The sequence below is a fragment of the Falco cherrug genome, chromosome 1 (genome assembly GCF_023634085.1).
Source record: "Falco cherrug isolate bFalChe1 chromosome 1, bFalChe1.pri, whole genome shotgun sequence".
Classification (NCBI taxonomy): Eukaryota; Metazoa; Chordata; class Aves; order Falconiformes; family Falconidae; genus Falco; species Falco cherrug.
In genome coordinates, this window is record NC_073697.1 from 127,759,449 (window position 1) to 127,781,237 (window position 21,789).

General features: G+C 41.1%; 2 protein-coding genes across 2 annotated transcripts in view; both read right to left on the bottom strand.

Moving 5' to 3' along the window:
* The window catches only part of CCDC57 (coiled-coil domain containing 57), a 42,589-nt gene extending 26,384 nt beyond the window's left edge, over positions 1–16,205 (bottom strand). Inside the window, exons 1-5 of the mRNA XM_055697822.1 lie at positions 16,114–16,205; positions 9,374–9,482; positions 4,030–4,172; positions 2,436–2,636; positions 362–524 (exon numbers count right to left, since the gene is read on the bottom strand). Of these exons, the coding sequence (XP_055553797.1) occupies positions 362–524; positions 2,436–2,636; positions 4,030–4,172; positions 9,374–9,424 (558 nt within the window). The 5' untranslated portion in view covers positions 9,425–9,482; positions 16,114–16,205. The remainder of the gene's footprint in view (positions 1–361; positions 525–2,435; positions 2,637–4,029; positions 4,173–9,373; positions 9,483–16,113) is intronic.
* Positions 1–21,789, bottom strand: part of FASN (fatty acid synthase) — a 101,376-nt gene that overhangs the window by 74,550 nt on the left and 5,037 nt on the right. The gene's annotated exons all lie outside the window — the stretch shown is intronic.

The window sequence follows — 21,789 nt, forward strand, 5'->3', positions numbered from 1 at the left end:
GAATTCAAGTGGTACTGTGATCTGAAACTCTTTTTTGGGCCTCCTCAGAGAGAGCTTTCTTCTGCTACAATGCCAAGAGAAAAGCAGTGGCACCCCTCAAGCTGACTTGACTTCATTACAAGGGAGAAAATGCTGCTGTTAGAGACTGTCCATGAAAATTAATCTGATCTCTGATCAAATATATTTGATGAACTGCTGTGCACAATACAGAAAACTGCTATGCACAATCCAGAGTTACTGTTTTACAGATTTTTGAAGATGACTGAAGTCATGCCTCCCCTGAGAAACACCATGATGGAAAAACTCCATAGGTCTTTATGCAACAGATAGTTCCTAAGCAGTGTTAACTTCAAATTCTTACCTGCTCTCTTGCTGAAGACAGGCTTTGGGTTAGCTCCTCTGATTTCTGATACAGATTACTTCCAACATTCTCACAAAGCTGCTGCCAGTCCAGTTCTGTTTGCATTTTACTGTGTTCCAGAATCCATTCTTGCTCAGCTGCCAGAGACAGTTGTTGTTGATATCTATAATACACAGAGCAAAGCTGTTGAGATTTCAGCAGGATAAATACTGAGGATGGTTTGGGCTGGGTTTTTTTTGTTTGTTGGTTGGTTTGTTTTTTTGGTGGTGGTGTTCATTTTGCTTTGAGGTTTTTGGTTTGGGTTTTGTTTTTGTTTTTTTTTTTAATCTCAGCCTCATTTGCTGTCCTCATCTTCTTTCCTTGTTCTGTTCTCCAAATACCTATTCTATCCTATCACACTCAAGTATTTTATTGGACAAAAGCATTTTAATTGCTTAGAGCTCAGCAGTCTCCTAGGGTTCATCTGTATGGGTATTTAGAATCAGCTTTGGAGGTCCCCTCAGTTCAAGCAGCATGAGCTGCTCTTCAACACCAATTCCACTCTCAGCAATACCATCCACAGCATGTTTCCAATTTGCTGATAAAGGAAATGAGATACAAAGAGCTAGGAACTAAAGTTGTTGGATTGTCAGGGTAAAATTCCTAAGATCAAAGGCTGCTGCATATACATACATTGAAAACACACTGTGGAAAAAGAGATGAGACAGGAGGTGCACAGAATGAGACAAACCTCATATTCAGAATGTAAGGGCTTTCAGGACAGGTTAAATTGTTACATGGCTGAGCTTTTAAAACACAAAGCTGTCAGGACTTCAGGATAGTCTTATGATTGGTTGTAAATTACTTTAGACAAAAGTCTTAGCCTTCTTTACCATTCTGCATCTTTCTGAAATTTGGCCAGCTGTGCCTCAACTTCTCTTCCTGTCTATGCATTGATTGAATTTGGAATTCTTTAGAGGCAGACTCCGTAGAAATCTTGATCAGATGAGAATCTTGGCCTGGGTTTAGTGCTATAATTTCTTCTTGAAGTCTACATACAAGAACAACCCCATTCCCATGTTAATACATACTTGTTTAAGACAATTAACAAAGCACATGATGCAATCTTGGATATAAAACTGTTCAATAACTTTTTTTTTCCTTTTAAATTAGGAGCTCAGAGGGACTTTTTCATGATCCAAATGCATATTGCAAACCTCGCATTTCCACCCATACAAAATGCAGGCCACCTAAGCAATTCTTTAGTTTCCAGTGCCCGCCTTGGACTGGCAGCTGCCTCCCTCCAGGCTGGTCATGAATAAGCTCTTTTCTTATGGTGTGTTGCTGCTCCTCTAGGTTCTCAGATACTTTCTCTTCCATGTGACCTCATTTTCTTGTTAAACCTTGAGGAGATGTTTCTTGATAATGTCAATCATACAACTAATGTTTATATGCATATATTGACATTTTTCTACAAATTTTCTTGCACTACTACTAATATATATAGAACACAGAACAGCCCAAGTTGGAAAGATCATCTGGTCCAAACTTTCAGGGGAAAGGGAGCCTAGATGAGATTATCTAGTACTCTGTCCAATTGTGTCTTGAAAACCTCTAGTGATGAGGACTCTGCCATGTCCCTGGGGCAGATGTTCTCACTGTAACAAAAAATAAATTCTTTTTTACATTGAGATGAAGCCTCTCCCAGTGCAACGTGTACCCATGGACCCTTGTCATCTCCACATCGCTCCTTGTGAAACAAGTGCCTCTATCCTCTTTGTAGCCATCTGTATGTAGTAGAAAACTGTAAAGAGGTCCCCCTGAACCTTGTCCAGGGAGAAAAGAGCAAACTCCTTCAGGCTTTCTTCATAGGGCAGGTTTCTCCAGCCCTCTGATTATCTTTGTGGCTCTCTCCAGTTGGTCCGTGTCTTTTTTCAATTGCAAGGACAGAACTGGACACAGTACTCCAGGTGTGGTATGTTTAACCATGAATTACTGTGAACTTTTCACCTAAGTTGGGCACAAAACCAGTAAGTATAATTTTCTGAATTTCTTTCATCGCAGCTTATGAAACAAGATAACTCAAGTTACTCACTGTCTAATAAGAGCATCTTTCTCTCTTAAACAAGCATTATGACTCCATTCTCTTCTGCACAGCTCAACTTCCAGACTTTTATGTCTCATCTGCAGTTCTCTAATCTGCTTCTTCAACTTTTTAAATTGACTGACTTGGGCTTCTTTCACTGAAGCTGGCATCACATCTTTTTCCTTGGCAGCACGAGCTAGTTCTTCATGCCTAGAGTATGCAGAGAGACAAAATCAAGTGAGGTTTCAAGCCACACAAGCACATTATTTTTTAGTACTGTTGATTTACTTTATTAGCTTGGTTTGAGCAAATTCAAAGAATCGTTGTCAGAAACAGTGGAAACAGAAATCAATATCCGCTTGTCAGTGGAACAGGTTGTGAGGAGGTCTTTTGCAGTTGTTTTTCAAACTAAGAATGCCACTATTTAGTTGGACTTAGAACCAGAGCTGAATCTTTCTTATACCACTGCAGAGAGTTTAACTCCAATTTATCACAGAACTTTAAGTTTGTGATTAGCACAAAGAAGAACAGTATTTCACCTAATTATGGGATAAGGGTGATCCTAAAAATTTAGGTTGAAGATTTTTTAGGATTACTCATATTTTAATAGGTGAGCTACTCTATTCAACACACTTTTTTTGCCATACTGAAAATACTCTTCACAGTAATTGAACAACTGAAAGACAGCTATGGCCCAGGTATGAGACTGTACGAATCCATGGAACAAAAATGCTTCCTTGAATGTTCAGTTTCCATTCACAGATTAATTTCCTGAGCATGCACTCACACAAAAACAAAGGCCAGGTTTAAAATCAGACAGAAGCAACTTACTAGAAAAAAAGCCACTGAATAGCACCTATAGAAAACTCAAAGCTAAGAGTAAATAAAAAAGGAGACATGCAAGTAATAGCTGTATAATGCTCTTATTCTATGAAATTGACCCACATGTAAATTTTCAAAATATAACCAAATTTTTGGATATAAAGGATTAAAATAAAACAGAAGAAACAGAAATTGAACTATGAGTAAGTCTTGTTTCTTAAGGTTGAATTAGCCATGAGTAAAAACATAAAAGATAAAACCCCCAATAATACTCTCATTTGAATGAGTTATTTTCAGTCACTATATTTACAACCTGTTTGTAGAAGCTTGAGAAAGTATGAAGTTGTGACTGAAGCAACTGGACTTACAGGATGCAAGCCAAGTATGTGGAATATGACATCCCAAAACCAGCTGCACACTCTAGAAGTGGGATGAACTAATTTTTTCATTATATTTACTCCTTTTTGCAGTAAAGGCAGAAGGTACCACTGAACCATTAAAAATTCTAAGATAAAATTCTATTTTTAAAGTGAGACAGGTTACATCCAGAAAAAGTGTAGCAGAATTATCCTGGATCCATGCAACTTTGGAAATATTTCATACAAACTGCTACCTCTTTCTGTCATAACAATATATATTACTAGATCAATTAATTCACGTACACTATCCCAAGCTGTTGCTAAAATTAGAGTATGTGTGGAAAAGTAAACTGAAAGTGTTATGGAGTGGTAGAGTCTGTAAAAAGCAGTTTATTTTGATCATAATCAAAAGTGTACAATACCAAGTATCTTTCACAGCAACAAAATCATTGAACTTATTTTCTTCCTCCAGTCTTGAATAAAAACATTCTGCTGTTTGCTGTGATTCTGGTGTTTGCACTCCAGTCTCTTTGAGGGCCTCCTGTTCTCTGGTCAGCAGCTTCACCTTAGAAAGGAGGAAAATAAGAATTAAGAATTCTAATGACAGCCTGATATAACCTAATTTTTTAAAAGATCCGGAGCCCTTATACAGTTGAAGTGACAACATCAGCTCCAGAATCAAACAAAATAATAAAGTTGTGTAGATTTTTTTTTGGGTGGTTCTTTTGTTTGTGGGGTTTTTTTTAAAATTTGTAATTAACATTTTGCATGGTATAAGCATTACATCAACAAAGCACTTTAAAACACCTTCCCCATAAGCTATAACATCTGCTGTTATTTATGTTTCTACTCCCACATTACTGCTAAACATTCATTTTGTATTCCTGTCCTCACCTATCACCTACATTAACATTAAACCTGCACACTACCCCTTCCTATCTCTGCCTAAAGTTCCTTTTATAGTTTTTTATTCAGTCACTTCTTGGTTTCCCCAGCAGCTGGCCTCACTAATACACAGGGGAAATGACTGTGTATGACCTCTCCTTCCCTTGCTTAACACCTCCACCACCAATTCAGGTGCAAATAATACATATATACACACACACACAAAATACACAACTCAATATAGATAGTATGTTTCAGAAAGAAAGAAAAAGATAATAGTTTCTAGCACATAAGGCCTACTGAGAGCTATTACATGCAGATACAGCTGCAAGCAGCATTGGAAACTGAAACAGAGATACCTAATCAAGCACTCAGGTCTGAAAATTTGAAAGATTAAAGGTTTCTTATGAAGTACTATCAGAGTTACACTGCATCTCACAGAGTAAGCAATATGTGCAAATTTACATTTAGTAAGTATAATGCAGTTGTGGTTCCTTTGTTCATACTGAGCCATCAGCAGTTGTTCATGCTATCTTTATAGTGAAGACTGCAAGATGACAGTGTTTTTACATCCATTGCTACAGCAGCATCCTTTAAAGAAGGATCAAGAAGACAAGATAACAAAACCAGAAACTAAACTCCAGTTGTGTCAACTTTCAAGATGCAAGAACCCATGGATAACACTGATGGCCAGTCAACCTTTTGCTACCCTAGTAAGCCTTTGGCAAGGTGAAGTAGGCAGAAGTAATTTATTTTATTAGACAAAAATCATAGAATTATTTAGGCTGGAAAAGACCTTTAACATTATCAAGTCCAACCATTAACCTAGCACTGCCAAGCCCACCACTAGATCATGTCTCTAAGCACTGCATCTACATGTTTTTTAAATACCTCCAGGGATGGTCACTCCACTACCTCCCTGGGCAGCCTGTTCCAATGCCTGACCACCTTTTCAGTGAAGAAATTTTTTTCCCAATATCCAATCTAAACTTCCTGTGGCACAACTTGAGGCCATTTCCTCTTGTCCTATCACTTGTTATCTGGGAGATGACCAACCCCCACCTACACCCCCACCCCCTGAGCCTCCTCCTCTCCAGGCTGAACAACCTCAGCTCCCCCGGCCACTCCCCACCAGACTTGTGCTCCAGCCCCTTCCCCGGCCTTACTGCCCGTCTCTGGACTCGCTCCAGCACCTCAGTGTCCCTCTCCTAGTGAGGGGCCCAAAACTGCACCCGGGATTCGAGGTGTGGTCTCACCAGTGCCGAGCACAGGGAGACGGTCACTGCCCTGGTCCTGCTGGCCACACAGTTTAGGATAGAAGCCAGGATGCTCTTGGCCACCTTGGCCACCTGGGGACACCGCTGGCTCATACTCAGCCGCAGTCAGCCAGCATCCCTAGGTTCTTTCCGGCCAGGCAGCGTCCCGGCCGCTGCGCCCCCAGCCCGTAGCGCTGGTGTGACCCACGGGCAGGACCCGGCACTGAGCAGTGTTGAACCTCACACAACTGGCTTCGGCCCATCGGTCCACAAACTTGCCAATCTTTTAGGCATACCAGCCCCCTTTCTGAAAGCCAGTCTGCTTCTCCCAGTGCTATCAGTTCGTTTCATGTGAGAGGTTTTCCCCCTCTACCTATACACCTCGGTTTGTTGAATTATCAGTTAAACCACTGCTGAAGCAAGCGAACACAGGCACCAGAGAACCATCCAAGTAATGTCAGACGATGTTTAGCAAAGACAGTACAAGCAGAGAATACAGCTTTTGGAAGAGTGAATTACTCATTACTAGCCTTACAAGTATGAGACAAGCCTTTCAAAGACCTATATATAGTTTTTGGTTGTATAGGAAAAAAGCCAGTCACTATGAATTAAGATGCATAACACAAATACCCCTGCTTCCTGCTATCCTGGAAACAATTAGCTCAATACATAAGTGAAGGAAAAACAGCAATAACAACAGAGTCATCTCTTCATGTGTTTCACACAGGAGTGACTTGGTATTATAATAACCACATTCATTCTATGAGTAAAGGGTAACAGTTTAAAAATGAGTTACCCTAACTTCATGGGACAGAACTAAGTCACTCATTTAAATTGTCTGCTTTTGAAACTTACATTCTCTCTTTTTAATTTCTGCATCAAATTCAGCTAGCAGTTCCTACAAGGGGATATAGGTAACACTAGTACAATGGTACTGATGGAAACACTGTATTGTCACAGGCTTTTTTAAACGCGATACAAGGAGTTTAATCCTTGCATAACCTTTCTTTGCTCTAATGAGGATGAAAAGGCGCTGAATGAAACCTATCATCTGGCCTGTGGTAGGTCCCCCTAACACAACTTGTACAGCAAAAGGGAAATTTAAAGAAACACGTCAGCCAAATGGCATCCTTTGCAAAATAAGATCAGATTCCATAACATTAGGGGAAAAGGAAAAAAGAAAAGAAAAAAAGAAGCTTAAATTACAAACACCCACATACCCACCACCTTACAGACATTGAAGTACAATTCCTTTACAGATATCTGAGCATCTGCGATACATTAAAGACTATCCATTACAGAAATATTTGAAATTTATTTTAATGTTCAGAGGAGCAGAAAAGTGCTATATCTCCCCAGTGCTAAAAGTCGTGGGGGTTTTGGTTTGGTTTTTATTGGTGGTGGTGGTGCATGGGTTGTTTTGGGTTGGGTTTTTTTTCCCCCTTTTTTTTTTTAAACTGGACACTTAGCAAATGGGACTGAACAGTCTTGAGCTATACAAAAAGAAAACTAATTATTTCAGCTGGTTTTGCCACAAATTAGATTTTTAAATATAGAATAACAAATATTAACAGAAGTTAAATTTATATTATAACTGTATGGATAAAGGGATATTGATTATTATGTATAACCTACTAAAACAGTTAGGACATCCATCATCAAAGAAAGTAGACACTTGCAAACCACATGAAAAAAAAAGATTCTAAAGGTACATCATCATAAAGACTTTCAATCACTAGTCTAAGCTTTTTGTTTAAGTTAAGGAAAACAATTCACTACTATTACAAGGGAAAGTTTTGCCTGTAGTCAAGAGGCTTTTAAAATGGGTACTGAACACCTGCAGAACTACTAAAAAGCTAAGAAACTATAGCCTTACTGAAAAGTTGTCTGAAAAATACTACCATGTCTGTATCTGGAGATAAAGTGACAAGAGGGCTACTGGGAGATAGGAAGCTATGGGAAAGACATGTTCCAACCCCTGCCCCTGTATAGCTGTTGAATATTAATTTAAAGGAAGATAATCAAAATAGTTATATTGTTTGTCATATTTGGAAAAACAAAAATCTGTTGTTAGAGGACTTCACATTTCTATCCCAAGTAAGAGCAGTACTACAGAATGGTCATCCTGGCATGAAATTCTTCCAAAGTAACACTGCTAGTTATTTGGAGTCCAATGCACAGGAATTAAAGACACCAGTGAAGAAAACACTAAAGTATGAAACTCATTCTTCACAACACCTATGTTTCATATGTGTATGAAAAACTGGATGTAAGGGAGCCATGGATTTTCCAGAAATTAAACTGTTGCAGTGAGTGCCCGTTCAGGTGCCTAGACTGATAAACTATTAAAAACAGTGTTTATGAGATACTACTTCCAGGAATTCAATTGATAAATCACAATTGCAACTTGAAAACAAGAAGCTGAGGTCACAAGGGGTTTTGGCTAATTGATGCAATATCACATGTCAGGTTAAGGGGAATCACCGCAAAGCGACCCCATGGCAAGCACGTAAGATGAGCTGCTTTACTTGTAAGTCATAAACAATTGGTGATACTACACCGGAGGAAAAAAACAACTAAGTTAAGACAAATAGCATGTATTAGCTGATGTACCCTTGTGCTTGCATAACAGCAGTTAATCAGCTTTATCATTACAGTTTAACCACACAGCACACAGAGATAACTTCTAAATCAAGCAAGTAATCAAGTGTTGTTCAAGTGAGAAGTAGTCATACTCCATTGGGTAGGTTCCCAAACTGTCTTTAGGAAGCCCATGTACAAGAGACTCCTGGAGGAAGATGGGTTATTTTTAGCAGGAATACTATACTGAGGGCAGCATGATTTGAATTGGCAGGTGTTGGGTGCAAGATGTCATTGCCTAATAGTTTCTTTTACCACTTCCATTTATATTATATATTGGTTTAGTTGGCAGACCAAAAATTAACCATTCTAATTCTAATGATTAAATACATTCATATGTAAACAGTTAAAAGTAATTTTAATACCAAATACATTTTCATATAGAAATGAAGAAGGAAGGTTTTGTTGTTCTTTAAAGTTTGTAATATATAGAGAGGTGGTATAATGCCCCCCACCCTCCTAAGGGATCACAGTTGAAGGTCAAATTTCACAGTTAGTAAGATTATGTTATGATTAAAGGATAGCAATGTAAGTGGCAGATGGGGGGAGGGGGGGAAGCCTTGTAATTAAGAGTACAACAAACAATGTACACTTACCCGTCTTGCCTAAGGCTGCCTCTGCTTTCTAGACACTGAGCTTTCCTGCAGTTTCAAGGCTAACAAATACAGCCTTGTGCTGCCTACACAAAATAATCCTACACAATCTCAGGTTACTAAACACATTCTTAACAGTTCCTTACAAGGGGCAGCTGCCAGACAAGCAAAGCAACAGCCACTACAATAGTAGTACGCAATTTTCTAAGCTGTCACTGCAAATCTCATCAATTTAAGCAAAAGAAAAGGCAAAAATAAAGGCTTATACAACTACAGCAATGTCAAACCAGAACATCATAATTTAAAGAAAAATGAAATTTAAAAGGTTGAAAACTGAATTGCTACAATACAATACCACAACAATGCAACATGGTTTCTCTATATTCTTATACCTGTTTCGGACAAGCAAGCTCTCCTTCCAGTTCTTGGATTTTTCTCTCCATGTAATGCTTCAGGTTCACATACTCTGCATACTGATGACCTATGTGACTATTCCTAGAGCTATAAACAAAAGTAAATTTGCATTAAAGACCATATCCGGTGACCTAATGAGGCATCTGTATGTAAAGTTTTTTGAAAAATAACACATAAATATAAATACAAGATGCTATAGTTTCCTAAAGAAAGTCACCACAGAATTTTTTCTCATAAGTCAGTTGAAACCAATTATAACAGTATATGCCATTTCTCAAAACTACACTTCAAAAGTTAGTTGCACAGGAAATAGCAAGGATCTGATGAGAAATAGTGCAAAATTTCCACTAAGTCTATCAGAGTTCCTCCTACACTCAAAAATTTCTGCTGCATAAGAATAAATTGCAAAACAAGGGCTGCCTAGTGGAAATCTGAGCTTTTAGATACATTTAAAAACAGAAGCAGTTCTGTATCTTTTCCTTTCCTCCCCCCCAGTATTTTTACTTGCTATTAACAAAAAAAAGTTTCTCTGAGATATAGTGGAAGAATACTAGTAAGGCCAGCATTTCAAACAAATTCAAAGAGCTGATACAGCTACCGGGACCAGTTAAGTTCTCTAATGGTACACTGAACCTTTTCAAGCTCTGGATTCACCCGTGCAAGACTCAACAGCCTTGGTGCAGCCTCTTACGCAGCCAAACACATCTGAATTGGCACTGTGCTGTTCTGCAGCTTCCTGGTTGCTTTCAGCTCTATACTGCAGTTATTTTATGTAGCTGAATGACTGCTACATTTGGTTAGATAAGGCTGATCACATAATTACTACATAGACAGAACTGCAAACTAGAACTGGAGTCACAAACAGCTAAATGCATATTCACTTTCATATTCTGCTACATTTTGCTTTGAAATGTACACTTCACCTGAATTAATGTGAATTCTATAGCCAACAGTTACGCATATAAGTAAAGTCTAACGGAAGTGTCACTTCAGTGTAGCCTAGACAGGCACTTGTACACCTCCCTTGTTCATCCCACAACTCTCCAGGGCAAGGCATATAGGAGCTGCACTGCTCCGTGATCAGTATGCAGCTCAGTCTGGCAAAGAGGCAGTTCTGGATGTAAAAGACTGGGGGTAAAATTCCTCCTTCCATTCCCAAAGGATATGCTCCATATGATTCCTGAACTGACTATAAATGAATTTGCAGGTGCTCCAGAACCACGGTAATATCAATCAGTGACCTTTAAGGAATTCCAGATCCATGTACAGATCATTTCTAATAACAAAAAAAAGTTATCTAGAATTTATCCACCCATCTCGACATTATAAATGCCATGTGACCCAGAATGCGTTACAGCAGTTACGATTTTAGACATAAAATCCCAAAGACGCTGTTATATCTGAAGACAGTAGTTCTATTAAATGCTTACTTCTTGGTATCTGCCTGCACAGCATTTATTCCCCTTCCTTCACAAGGTTTAGAAGTCTATATAGAATAACAAAAATTAGTGAGAGTGGCCAAACTAAACAAGCGTACTTCTTTAGCTTTCTTCATCTTTTAATAAGTTGTATTAGTCATAAATCTCGGTCCTGTGATTGGATGGGACCCAACAGACTTCTTTCCTTCACTGAGGCCTATCAGAGAAGGTGGGAAAAAATGTATTTAAGGGTGTGCAAACCCAACTCCTATCATAAGATGTTTGCAATGGCTTAAAATAATTGAAAGGCTGAACTGTTTGTGTTGAATTCACAGTGCAATACAGCAACTAATGTCTAGTAACCGTAGATATTACTGACATTGATACCGTTATTATTTGTCCCCTCACATACACAGAAGGCAAGTGCATCTTGACATAACACACAGGAGACACATCACAATACTTTCAGATTCACCTCATTTCCCACAGGCATTTCAGCATACAAGGCAAAATCACTTCCTTCTGACAAATCCTTTTCTGCTCCCCACGCTATGTTTCCCTTATAATCATACCATCTCTGCCCACTGATATCATCTCCCAAACATGCACCATTGTAAATTATGTAGGGACACACCACATGTTTAAGAGCATCACTTTCACTTAATGCTACCCTTTCTCCATCGTGTTGCCGGAAATCAGACAAGTCACTGTGGAAACCAAGATATAGAGGATGTAAAGACAGTCCAAGTCACTTCTGTTAGCCCTCACTCTATCCATGTTCTGGGTATTCCCCTCTCAGAATAAATAATTTTATCACCATGCTCAAATTGCTCTGTATGAATGATGCTACTGCTTTATGCCAATCCAAATATATCTTAAAGCATCTAAATTTCTCTCTTCCAGCATACTACTCTAAGGAGGTCACATCTCACCTGAAAAAACATTCCAGCTCTAATTTATATTCTTCAGTGTGCTGTCAATAGCGATAATGAAGTTTGGATCTTTTTCTTCTTTCCTTGACAAGCATTTGCTCTACTTTATCCCATTGCATTCTAAGGTCACTGATCTCTGCCTGTTCAGCATTTCTGGGTGTTTTCAGATTAGTGGGACATCATAGTGTTCTAACTCTTTATCTCTCTCCTATAATTCTTAGGTTATAGACATTTTCTTCTTTTAATTTATTAAATTTGACATGCATGCCTTGGAGTTGCTTTTTGACATCCTGCAGCATTTTCTTTTGACATGGCATGTAGCTCTTTCCCTTTCTGTTTCTTTCCACTGAAGGAGATAGTTCAGTTCTTTCTGCATTTGTAACACTACTATAAATCTGAAACAGGAGCTGGCAGAAGACAGTTAAGAGTCATAACTAATACAAATCAAGTATCTTGTCAGTCCCAATCTACTGCATAGCTGATAATTAATTACCAGGGAATTTTAAGTTTAAATTGTAAAGTTTCCTGGACCATCAGGCATTGGTCACTTCTAGAAGAAGAATTGACTTTTATTTATAGTCCTGCATTGTCCAAGGATAAGACTTTTCAAACTAGTTATGAAATGCCACTAAATTTTGGGGTGGGAAAACATAATTTTCTGCTTTCTTTATACAGATTGAAAATAAAGTCATAAAAAGATTCAGTGACTGTAAACTGCACAAGTATTTCCCTCTTCTTGAAGACATTTACGACAAGGCAGATCACAGACCAGCCTTCTCTTATATCAACTACTGTGCCCCATTTGTCTTCCTCTCCCACGCTTACTCACGGGACTACAAAGCTACTGTTCTGTCCACAGTTAAATCCACCTTGAAGTTACTCTTCAGAAAGGCCAACAGGTATGAGGAAATTGCTGTATTTCAGTAACATATTAAGCCTACCTTTAAAACTAAAAAGAAAACAAACAACATAGAGGTTGTGCTTTTACTGATAAAACCCTTTACCTGCTTCACTTCCACCTCTTCCTATTGTTTATTCTCTATATTTGCCTCATTTCTAATTATAAACTCTGCAGAAGAAAACCCCCATTATTTCTAACCACCATGGTTCTATTAAAAAAAAGAAGAAGAAGAAAGAAAAAAATGATGGTAATTTTTTATTAGACCTCTCCAGAGATTTGGGAAAATCCCAAATCTCTGGGAAAATCTCTGGAGTCAATACAGCTTCTCTCACCATACAGTATTATTCTGTGCCAGTGGTTACAGATAATACCATCTGGATAACCACAGGGATGCAGAGAACAAATCAGATAAGCATGCCTTTCAAACAGTGGCTCTTTAATCTCTTTAAATGAAAGAGCAATTTCCAGATCAGCAAACATGATGCAGTACTCTATGCTAAAGGATGCCACAATTTAAACAACATTTTTCTTCACAAACAAGCTAGACAACTCTAATTCTCTAGGATCAAAATCGTTGTCATGTTCAGTCTCTGATCGTTGAACATGACAAGTATAAAAAAAATAATCAAGCTTGTTCTTCCCAGGTACATTGAGTAACAAACACTGCTAGAGGACACAGTGATCTTGTGGTCTTTCAGGTCTGCTGGCCCAGACTTCACATTTATCCCTAAGGCAATGAAAATAAAATGTTTTCTCTTCATATTCTGCTTCTTGTTGGCAATCTTCAAATTGTGCTATCGTACAGAAAATAGTGTAAGTAGTACCTTCTTCTTCATGTGGGTAAGCACAAACAGGTATTTTTTTGTTGAAGTCACTGTTGTGGATATTCATGAACAGTACTGCTTCCCTTCCTATAACATGCAGGGTTTAAGAAAGATTTGTTCTTTCTATATCTCCCTTTTGGTTACCGTTGCTCCAAATGCATCTGATGGCTAAAAAGATGGTTAAAAAGATTAACTAAATCTGACTTCCCCCATCCACCCCAATTATAAATACATTGAAGATAAAAAAATGCCTGTGAGATGCTTTCCGGACTCAAGGCACTCAAAGAAACTATATTCAGTCTATATCCATCAAGGTATCAAAATACTTCTGTAAGTGCCTTTTAGAAGCCCAACTTATGCTTCATTTGCTAAAACTAGCAATACATTATTAAACAAGACCTTTGCATAAGGAATCAAAAACAAGACCACAGCTCCAGCTTGTTACTTCCTTGCAATCACCAAACTGAAGTCACAACTTTTCTTGGAAAGGGCTGGTTAAGAAAAATGTTACTTCTTTTACAATCTCTCTCTACAATTATCGTAAAATTAAAAGGCATCACATAGCTTCCTGTAAAAACATCCCTCCTCCCTAACTCCATACATCTCACTTTAATGGCACTGGCAAACTGAAAGTGGTATCCTGAGGTGAGTCTGGGTTACATATAACATAGGAATCATTCATTTCATATAATAATATGAACGAATGAGCCTTCCTGCAATTTCAAGATATATAGCTTTTCACCACAGAGAGCTGCATTTCTTAGAAATGCAGATTAATAGGGGATAAGGGAGCATTTTGCCTTCGATAGCAGCAGTATTTGTAATAGCAAGTTAGTTTCAATAAGGGCCATAATGGAAATAACAGTGTAATTTTAAGTATGTTGCACCAATTGCCTGGATGTCTTATAGTCAAAAGAACAGTAAACCTATATATGATGACATTAAAACATGACTTAGGAAACAGCATACATGTTAGCAAGAGTCATCGTACAACAAGCACAGCTTATCTGTATAACCTAAACAGCTAAGATCCCCATTACAATCCAACCACTTACTTCAAGCATATCCAGAAAGAGGTGATAGATTGTAACAGCTGTTCCCCCATGTAAGACCCTGATGGGACTCGTATCAGCCTCCTTAGAAAAGGAAAATGATGGCTTGGCTGTAAATCACACACAACTGAATGCAGTTGGCACATCTGATTCAGTGGAGATTTTGCAGCTCTTTACTACTGAAATGCTACAGGAAGCTGGATGCCACATTTGAGCTAGTCACCTCTCAACCACATAAAGAGAGAAAGGTGATATGCAAGAACATTTCAGACTAATACTTGAGAACCTTCAGACTTCCACACAACCCGTATTTGTCAAAGAGGTGTAAAGCTTTAAAATTTCATTCGAAGATAAAGAAGCTGCTTCTTCCTTGCTGTCCTTACTGTGCCAAGAACAACATGTGCATAACAGACCAGCAGAGCTAAAGTGCGATCACTTCTCTCCCTTTCAAAACTACAGAAGGGGATGAGAAAGAAAATGCCACACAGCCAGTATCAGCAAAGTATCTCTAGCCACAACTGTTTGCCTTGAGGAAGCAGTGACAGAACAAAGACCGCCTGAGTGGAAAGAGCAGCACACAGTGAAAAAGCTGTGCAAGTCATGATGACACAAGCAGTCAGCGCAGGCCACAGCCACACCGTTAAGTAATTGTTGGGAAAAAAAAAAAAAAAACCGCACAGGAAATCATGTCAACACAGTTCCAAGAAAAAAACAGGCAACTGGTGACACAAGTTAGCATCACTCATGCATGGTCTCTTTCTTTACTGGTAGTCGCTGGTTTGCTATTTACCTTAGAAGTAAGTTTAGGCATTTAAAACAGCAAATAAACATCATGCATTTTACAATCTGATCAGAATAGATTTTACATATATATATATATACATGTATATATCTCAGAAGCAGGGTATAGGATAAGGACCAGTAACATACAAGAGAAACCTGGGATGCTAGGCATCAAGCTGGGGCCCAGTGGGTACTGCTGCACGGTGCAGGATAGCCCAATGCCAGGCTCCGCATCAGGCATAAAGGACCGTGTAAGTAAAGGCAATGTATGGTGGGAAGAAGGAATTGCCCCCGGACTCAGAAACGGGCACGTGTTCTAGAGAGCATCCAGCAATACAAACTGGAGCCGTGAGGGAGCACGGACACAGAGCCCCGGAGCACCTCAAGGCCGCGGGATGGGACAGCCACACGGCCCGGAAAGGGAAGGCACTGGTCAGTCAGGGGCCCAGCGCCGTGCAGGGCGGGAGCCAGGGCAATCCCTGCGGCGGGGCAGGCCCCCGGGGCAGGGCGAGTTCCCCCGCGGGGCCCAGGGGCTGGCTGGCAGGCAGGGAGGGAGGCGGGCCGCAGGCCGAGTGCCGCGGACCAGGCCCTGGGTAGGGGGGGGGGGGCGCGGCACACGGCAGCTCAAGGCGCCGCTGGGGCCGCAGGGCAGCACACGGAGGGCTCTCGGCAACCGGAAAGGTGCGGAGAGACGGCGGGTGCCCAGAGAGAAGAAGGGGCGCAAGGCCGGAGCTCTGCGGCACAGGCCACAGCACAACAGGCCCCCGATGGCGCCCGCGGCCTCAGCTGGGCTCCTCCCGGCACGCACCTGCACCTCCCCGCGCTCGCGGCGGCGGGCCGCACCTCACGGCGCGGCTGGCGGACCGGTCCCCATGGTAACCGGTGGCCCCAAGCGCACTTTGTGGCGTGCACCGCTGCCGGCCAATCAGCGCGCTGCCGGCCCCGCCCTGCCCCCGCGCTGGAGCCACCCGCTCCGGCCAGCCCGCCCCGCCCCGCCGCGCCCCCGGCCCGGCGTCGCCCGGGCTCTCGCTGCCTCCCGCCCGGTTCAGCGGGCCGGTGCCTCTACGTTCCTCTCGCCGCGATCGCTTCCAGCTGCCGGGCACCGTGTTCTCGCGTTTTTCCCATTTCCCCCTGGCTCTTACATACAGCGGCTCCCCGTGTGCATGCTGCGCTGTGGTCCCAGGCTCCTCACGGCACCCCCCACCCCCGAAACCACGCTTGTTCCATGCTCTCAAACCTCATTTTCTTTTTCACTTGTCTTCCTATACGTCCCGTTTAGCAGCCTGTTCAGTGTTAACGCTTTCCCTGGCGCAGGCCAGGAGGGGGGCCCTGGCCCATTCTAAGAGTAGCTGCTGGGAAGGGTCGCAGCTCCCCCGAGCGCCCACTGCGTCCTGTGAGAAGCCTGAACAAGCTCAGGCCGGCCCGCAGCGCACGGCCGTGCCGCACAGAGCACTGCTACCGCGGTATTTAATTATTTCTAAACGCATCTACGGAGCAAAGCGGGGGCGCGGCCTACGTGACGCAGCGGCCGCGGGCCTGGCCGCGCGCTCCCCTCGCCCCCCCCCCGCTCCCGTCACCCGCCCGCCGGGAAGCCACGGGGCGACATAGCCGCGGCGCGGCCTGGCGCTGCCGAGCCTCTGCATCGTGGCAACGGCTCCCCCAGCCGAGAGACCCCTCAGAAACCTGGACGCTGTGGCATTACAGCAGAAGCACGCTAATTGAAAGTCGAGTATTACCAGTGGTTCTTAGGTATCTTTCCTCAGGTCATCAGAACAGAGCTGGATTTCCTCACCCCATGGCATCTGAAGGAAGGAGGGGCTTATTTCCATCAGTAACTGTTACTGAAAATTAGAATCAGTTTGACTGATTTTACTTTTGACTAAACCAAGAACCAGTTTGACTAATTTGAATTTTGAAATAAATCGTTTCACTTAGCTACATGAAGTGTATCTACACATAACTTCAGAATACCAGTTATTAAAGGGATTTAGTTCATTTGTTTACATGAATTTTAAACCTCTGGTTTAAAATACAACAGTGAAATCCGGCTTCAGATGATCTTCCAAATCTGAGCACACAAAAATTACCATGCACAATGCCTGCAGCGGGCTTCTCAAAGCTCTCAGAACCAGCACACAGCAGGCGAATGCCTGAATCTGTTAGACTGATGGCATCCTCCTTTTACTTAGGTCTTGCCCCAGAGCTGCCTAACCTACGAACTGCCTTATCTTTTGCAACACTTCCTCCCCCCCCCGCCTTTCAAATTAGCTGTCATCTTCCCCAGGGTACCTTCAGACAGCCCCCAGTCACGTAGTTAAATGCACGTCAGTTCCCCAAATGAGTCACTGCTGGCTTCTAGTGATTCAACAGTGCCCGAAATAGGTACATTTTAAGGTAAATCTTAATCTTAGCTGTGAGTCAGAAAGATTATAGTCTACACACTACAGATTTTGGGATCAGTGTAGAAACCTGTGTACATCTAGAGGAATGCAGAAAATGTCTTGGTTTCATAGATGGAAATGAAAGGAAACCTTTTTCCATTTTAGCAAAAATGAACAGGAATTTAGAAGAGGCAGATTTTCTGTTCTTTTCAAACATTGGTGAGTTAGGTAAGATTTTGGCTAAAGGCTGATTCCAGCCACCTTTAGAACCACCTTCAGAGTCACAACTTCTGAATACAAGTCTTTGGCCCCATCGGGGTACAGTGAAATAGGAACACTTTTGAGTAGCTTCACAAAGAAAGAAAGAGAATGGACCCACCCTCTGAAAATGCTGCATTTTAGAGAGGAAAAGCAGGGTACATCCTGGCTACAAATATACTACTAAGCTCAAAAGCACTTTTAAGTGTCCAGTCCAAAGTCTATGTCCAACTTATCATGCCTCAACTCCATAACAAGGCAAGATCCAGGATCACACAAACTTCGAAGTTTTTGAAGTACACAGTTCTTCTAAGTAGTAGTATGAAGACACAGGCCACATGAGAGCTATGGTACACTCCAAAGATGCTTACCTGGACAACCAGAGGAACAGATTTATGAGAAACATCTTGTGGGGGCTCCATAAGTGAATATGTACATAGTCTACCATGATGAAACATGAAAATTAAAATGTGATTCAGAAAAGCCTTTCTTTCAAGTGCAGCTTTTCTTCAAATGAATAGCCTTATTTCCACAGAACCCCAAGGAATGTATTTGGCATACAGTACACAAACAATAAATACAACAAATTCAGAGATAGCATTTTAAACAAGATTTTCTAAATAAAAGCAGCTTACCTTATAGCTTGCAAAGGACTCCAGAGGAGTTTTTGATCCCCTCTGAAGTTTGAGTGCTGTTATTTAGGAACCAAATGACACATTTAAACTCTAATTTCATCACAGGCTAGAAGAATTTGATTTCCATGTCTCTTTTCCCCATATCTACCTGTACAACAACTATATACATCTTTGTAGGTACAGTTCATGTTCCTCAACTGCATCTTGAGAATCATACAAAAAGACCTTATTTTCATACTTGCTTTAGAAACAAACTAAAAATTACTGAAACCTCAACTCTAAATATTACTGGCCTTTCTGCAATAAAGATCTTACAAGGGTTCTTTGTACAACATGGTCTGCTGCATTTACCTTTTGAATCCAAGGCAGAGGTGCATACATTGCTCAGTGCACAGTTAGCCATGTACGAAACTGTTTGAAGTGTTCAATGTTACTCTTAACAGTCTTAAAAACACTGCAGTGAAAATCCATAATTAATACAACAGATTCCATTCAAGTGCAAATAAGATAGCCTTAATACCAAAATATCTATAAAAGCTTAATAAGAATACATGTTTACAGGCACTTTTAAGGTAATATTTGGGACTCACCTACGAACTGCAGGAATGGCAGAGTACAGGTGAAATTTGGAACAGGGAACAGCAACCACTCAAAACTGTTAGGCTACACAGAAGCATTTCTACAGCTCAGGAGGGGCTAGGGAAGACACTTGTAATCAGAAGCCCTAAGTTCCAGAGCAATGAAGCTTTGTACTAATTTCAGCTGCCTTCTTCCTATTTATACTCCATAACAACAATATTCTAGTCACTTCTGCCTTTCTGGAAGCCTGATCAGGTGAAAATTTCCAGCATTCTCTGACTGTCTTTATTGATATGAAATGGCAAATAGTTATTGGATTCACTACATCACTCTATTTTTAATGGAAACAATCTAGGAATCTCATGAAGCTCAAAAAAGGAAAACATAAAATCCTGCACCTGGCAAGGAATAGCCCCATGCACCTGCACAGCCTGGGGGCCAGCCACTTGGAAAGCTGAGGGTCCTGTGTAAAAGGAACTGACCATCAACCAGCAATGTGCCCTCTGATTCAGTATCCAGAATATCATTAGCCTTCCTTGCTGCAAAGTGCAAAATAAAAAATAACAAAGTCAAATGAAATACGTAAAGGAACACACCAGGATCCTTCCATATTTGGAAACCCATGAGGAATTATGGACTTTTTAGGGGAGAGTTGGTGGAATCTTGCATCTATTATCTATATCCATCTATAACCTAGCAAAATTATACTTCCCTATCAAGAATCCCCTTTAGCAAGAAACTAAACTGAGACTTTCACTCAAAGCTCTTTTTGTAGTTATATGCCTCAAGTCACTGCATTTTGAGTTGTCTTTGCTGCACTTCAATATTCCCTCTACTCATAAGTGTACTGCAGCATATTTAATGCTTAAACAAATGCAAAATAACTCCACCTAACAGACAGGGGGTTTGTGCCTTCATCTCAGTTCCAAGTGTTTATGCCTATGCAGATTCTGTGCAGGCTTCTGCAAGCACAGCAACACTGTGTTCTGCTCACTTACACTACTGCCTTGTTGAATAGTGAATCAAATCCAATGATCTGGGTGCTGATGTTGAGGGGTGTCATTTACCCTGGCATGTCATCCTCTAAGAACACATATCTTTCAGAAAACACTTTCTCCAAAAACAGTGGGAGCTGTCAACTACAAAAGTGAGACCACAGACCACTGGTCGCTGTTCTCAGCAGCTGGTCTATTTCTATGGATGGCCACTTTTGAAAAACAGACCAGCTGCAGTGACACTCCTCTGGCTCTAGGGAAAAACCCAACTCTTAAATGGTGTGAGTGTTCCACAACTGAGCACTAACCAAAGAGTGTATGTCGCAAGGGTAACTAGGCTGCAGAGAGATGGAGGCTTTGGTAGGGATGATGTTGACAGATGTGAAGGACACACCAGTCCTCTTTTTGGTCTTTTCAACATGTTTGGCTAACACTGCTTTTCTTACCTAGCCTCTCATATCTTTATAATAGCTATAAGAGATACTGATGGTTTAGGTATTTTGACAACTTCCACTTTTACTGTTGCTCCTCCCAGTCCTAGGCACCTCTGTCCCTCCTGAAAATACCTTCACAAAGTACATACCTCTAAGTTTTGAATTAAAAATTCTACTGGTGGCTATACATTTCTGTGATGTAGAGATTCAAGTAAAGTGCAATAACAAAGCAGAAGATTTTGCAGGATGGAAACATCTTCCTGAAGAAATTAGTCAGAAGGTGGGGTCATGACAAACAGAACTGTCTCCCTCTCAAAAACTGCTGGAGTTTTTCCAGTCCTTTGGGACTGGCAACGAAGACTACACTTCCTTTTCCTGGAGAACCAAGATTACCTGTAAAGACATGTAAAAATGTCTTCAGGCGCTAGGGTCCATGAATTTTGCTGGGCCTCAGGCACTGCACTGCTTGCTTCAGAAACTCCACAAGAATCAGTGGTTTTTGCTCTTCCGTAATTCCCTTCATCTGGCCTGTTATCGAATGGCCTAAATTTGGGTGATGGTAGACAGTCAAAATCTGCTTTTACTGGTCTTTAAGATTAGCAATGTATGTCCCACTGGCTGTATGCTGTCTACCCCAAACAAACCATCCAGCCTTGCTCATCTTTGCGCATTACTGCAATGAATCCCTAAGTGGGTACAAATGGGTACTACAGCAAAACTGAATCAAAAGCCAAAGCAAACGTAATGTGCATGGGAAAGAAAGTAACTTCTGTGGTGTCAAAAGAGTTTCAGATTCTTCCTCTGTATTTCACCAAGTACATTCTAAAATATTGGAAGCTACTCATCTGTGCAACACCATAGCTCTCAAGACAGTATCGGTTGGGACCCTACCCTGGTGTACGTCTACACAGGTTGTAGGAATCACAGAATCATTTAGATTGGAAAAGACCTTTAAGATCATGGACTCCAACTGTAAATGCAGGACTGCCAGGCCCACCACTAAACCATGTCCCTAAGCACCACGTCTACATGTCTTTTAAATATCTCCAGGGATGCTGACTCAACTACTTCCCTGGGCAGCCTGTTCTAGTGCTTGACAACCCTTTCAGTGAAGAAGTATTTCCTAATATCCAATCTAAACTTCCTGTGGCACAACTTGAGGTTGTCTCCTTTCATCCTGGTGCTTGTTACTTGGGTGAAGA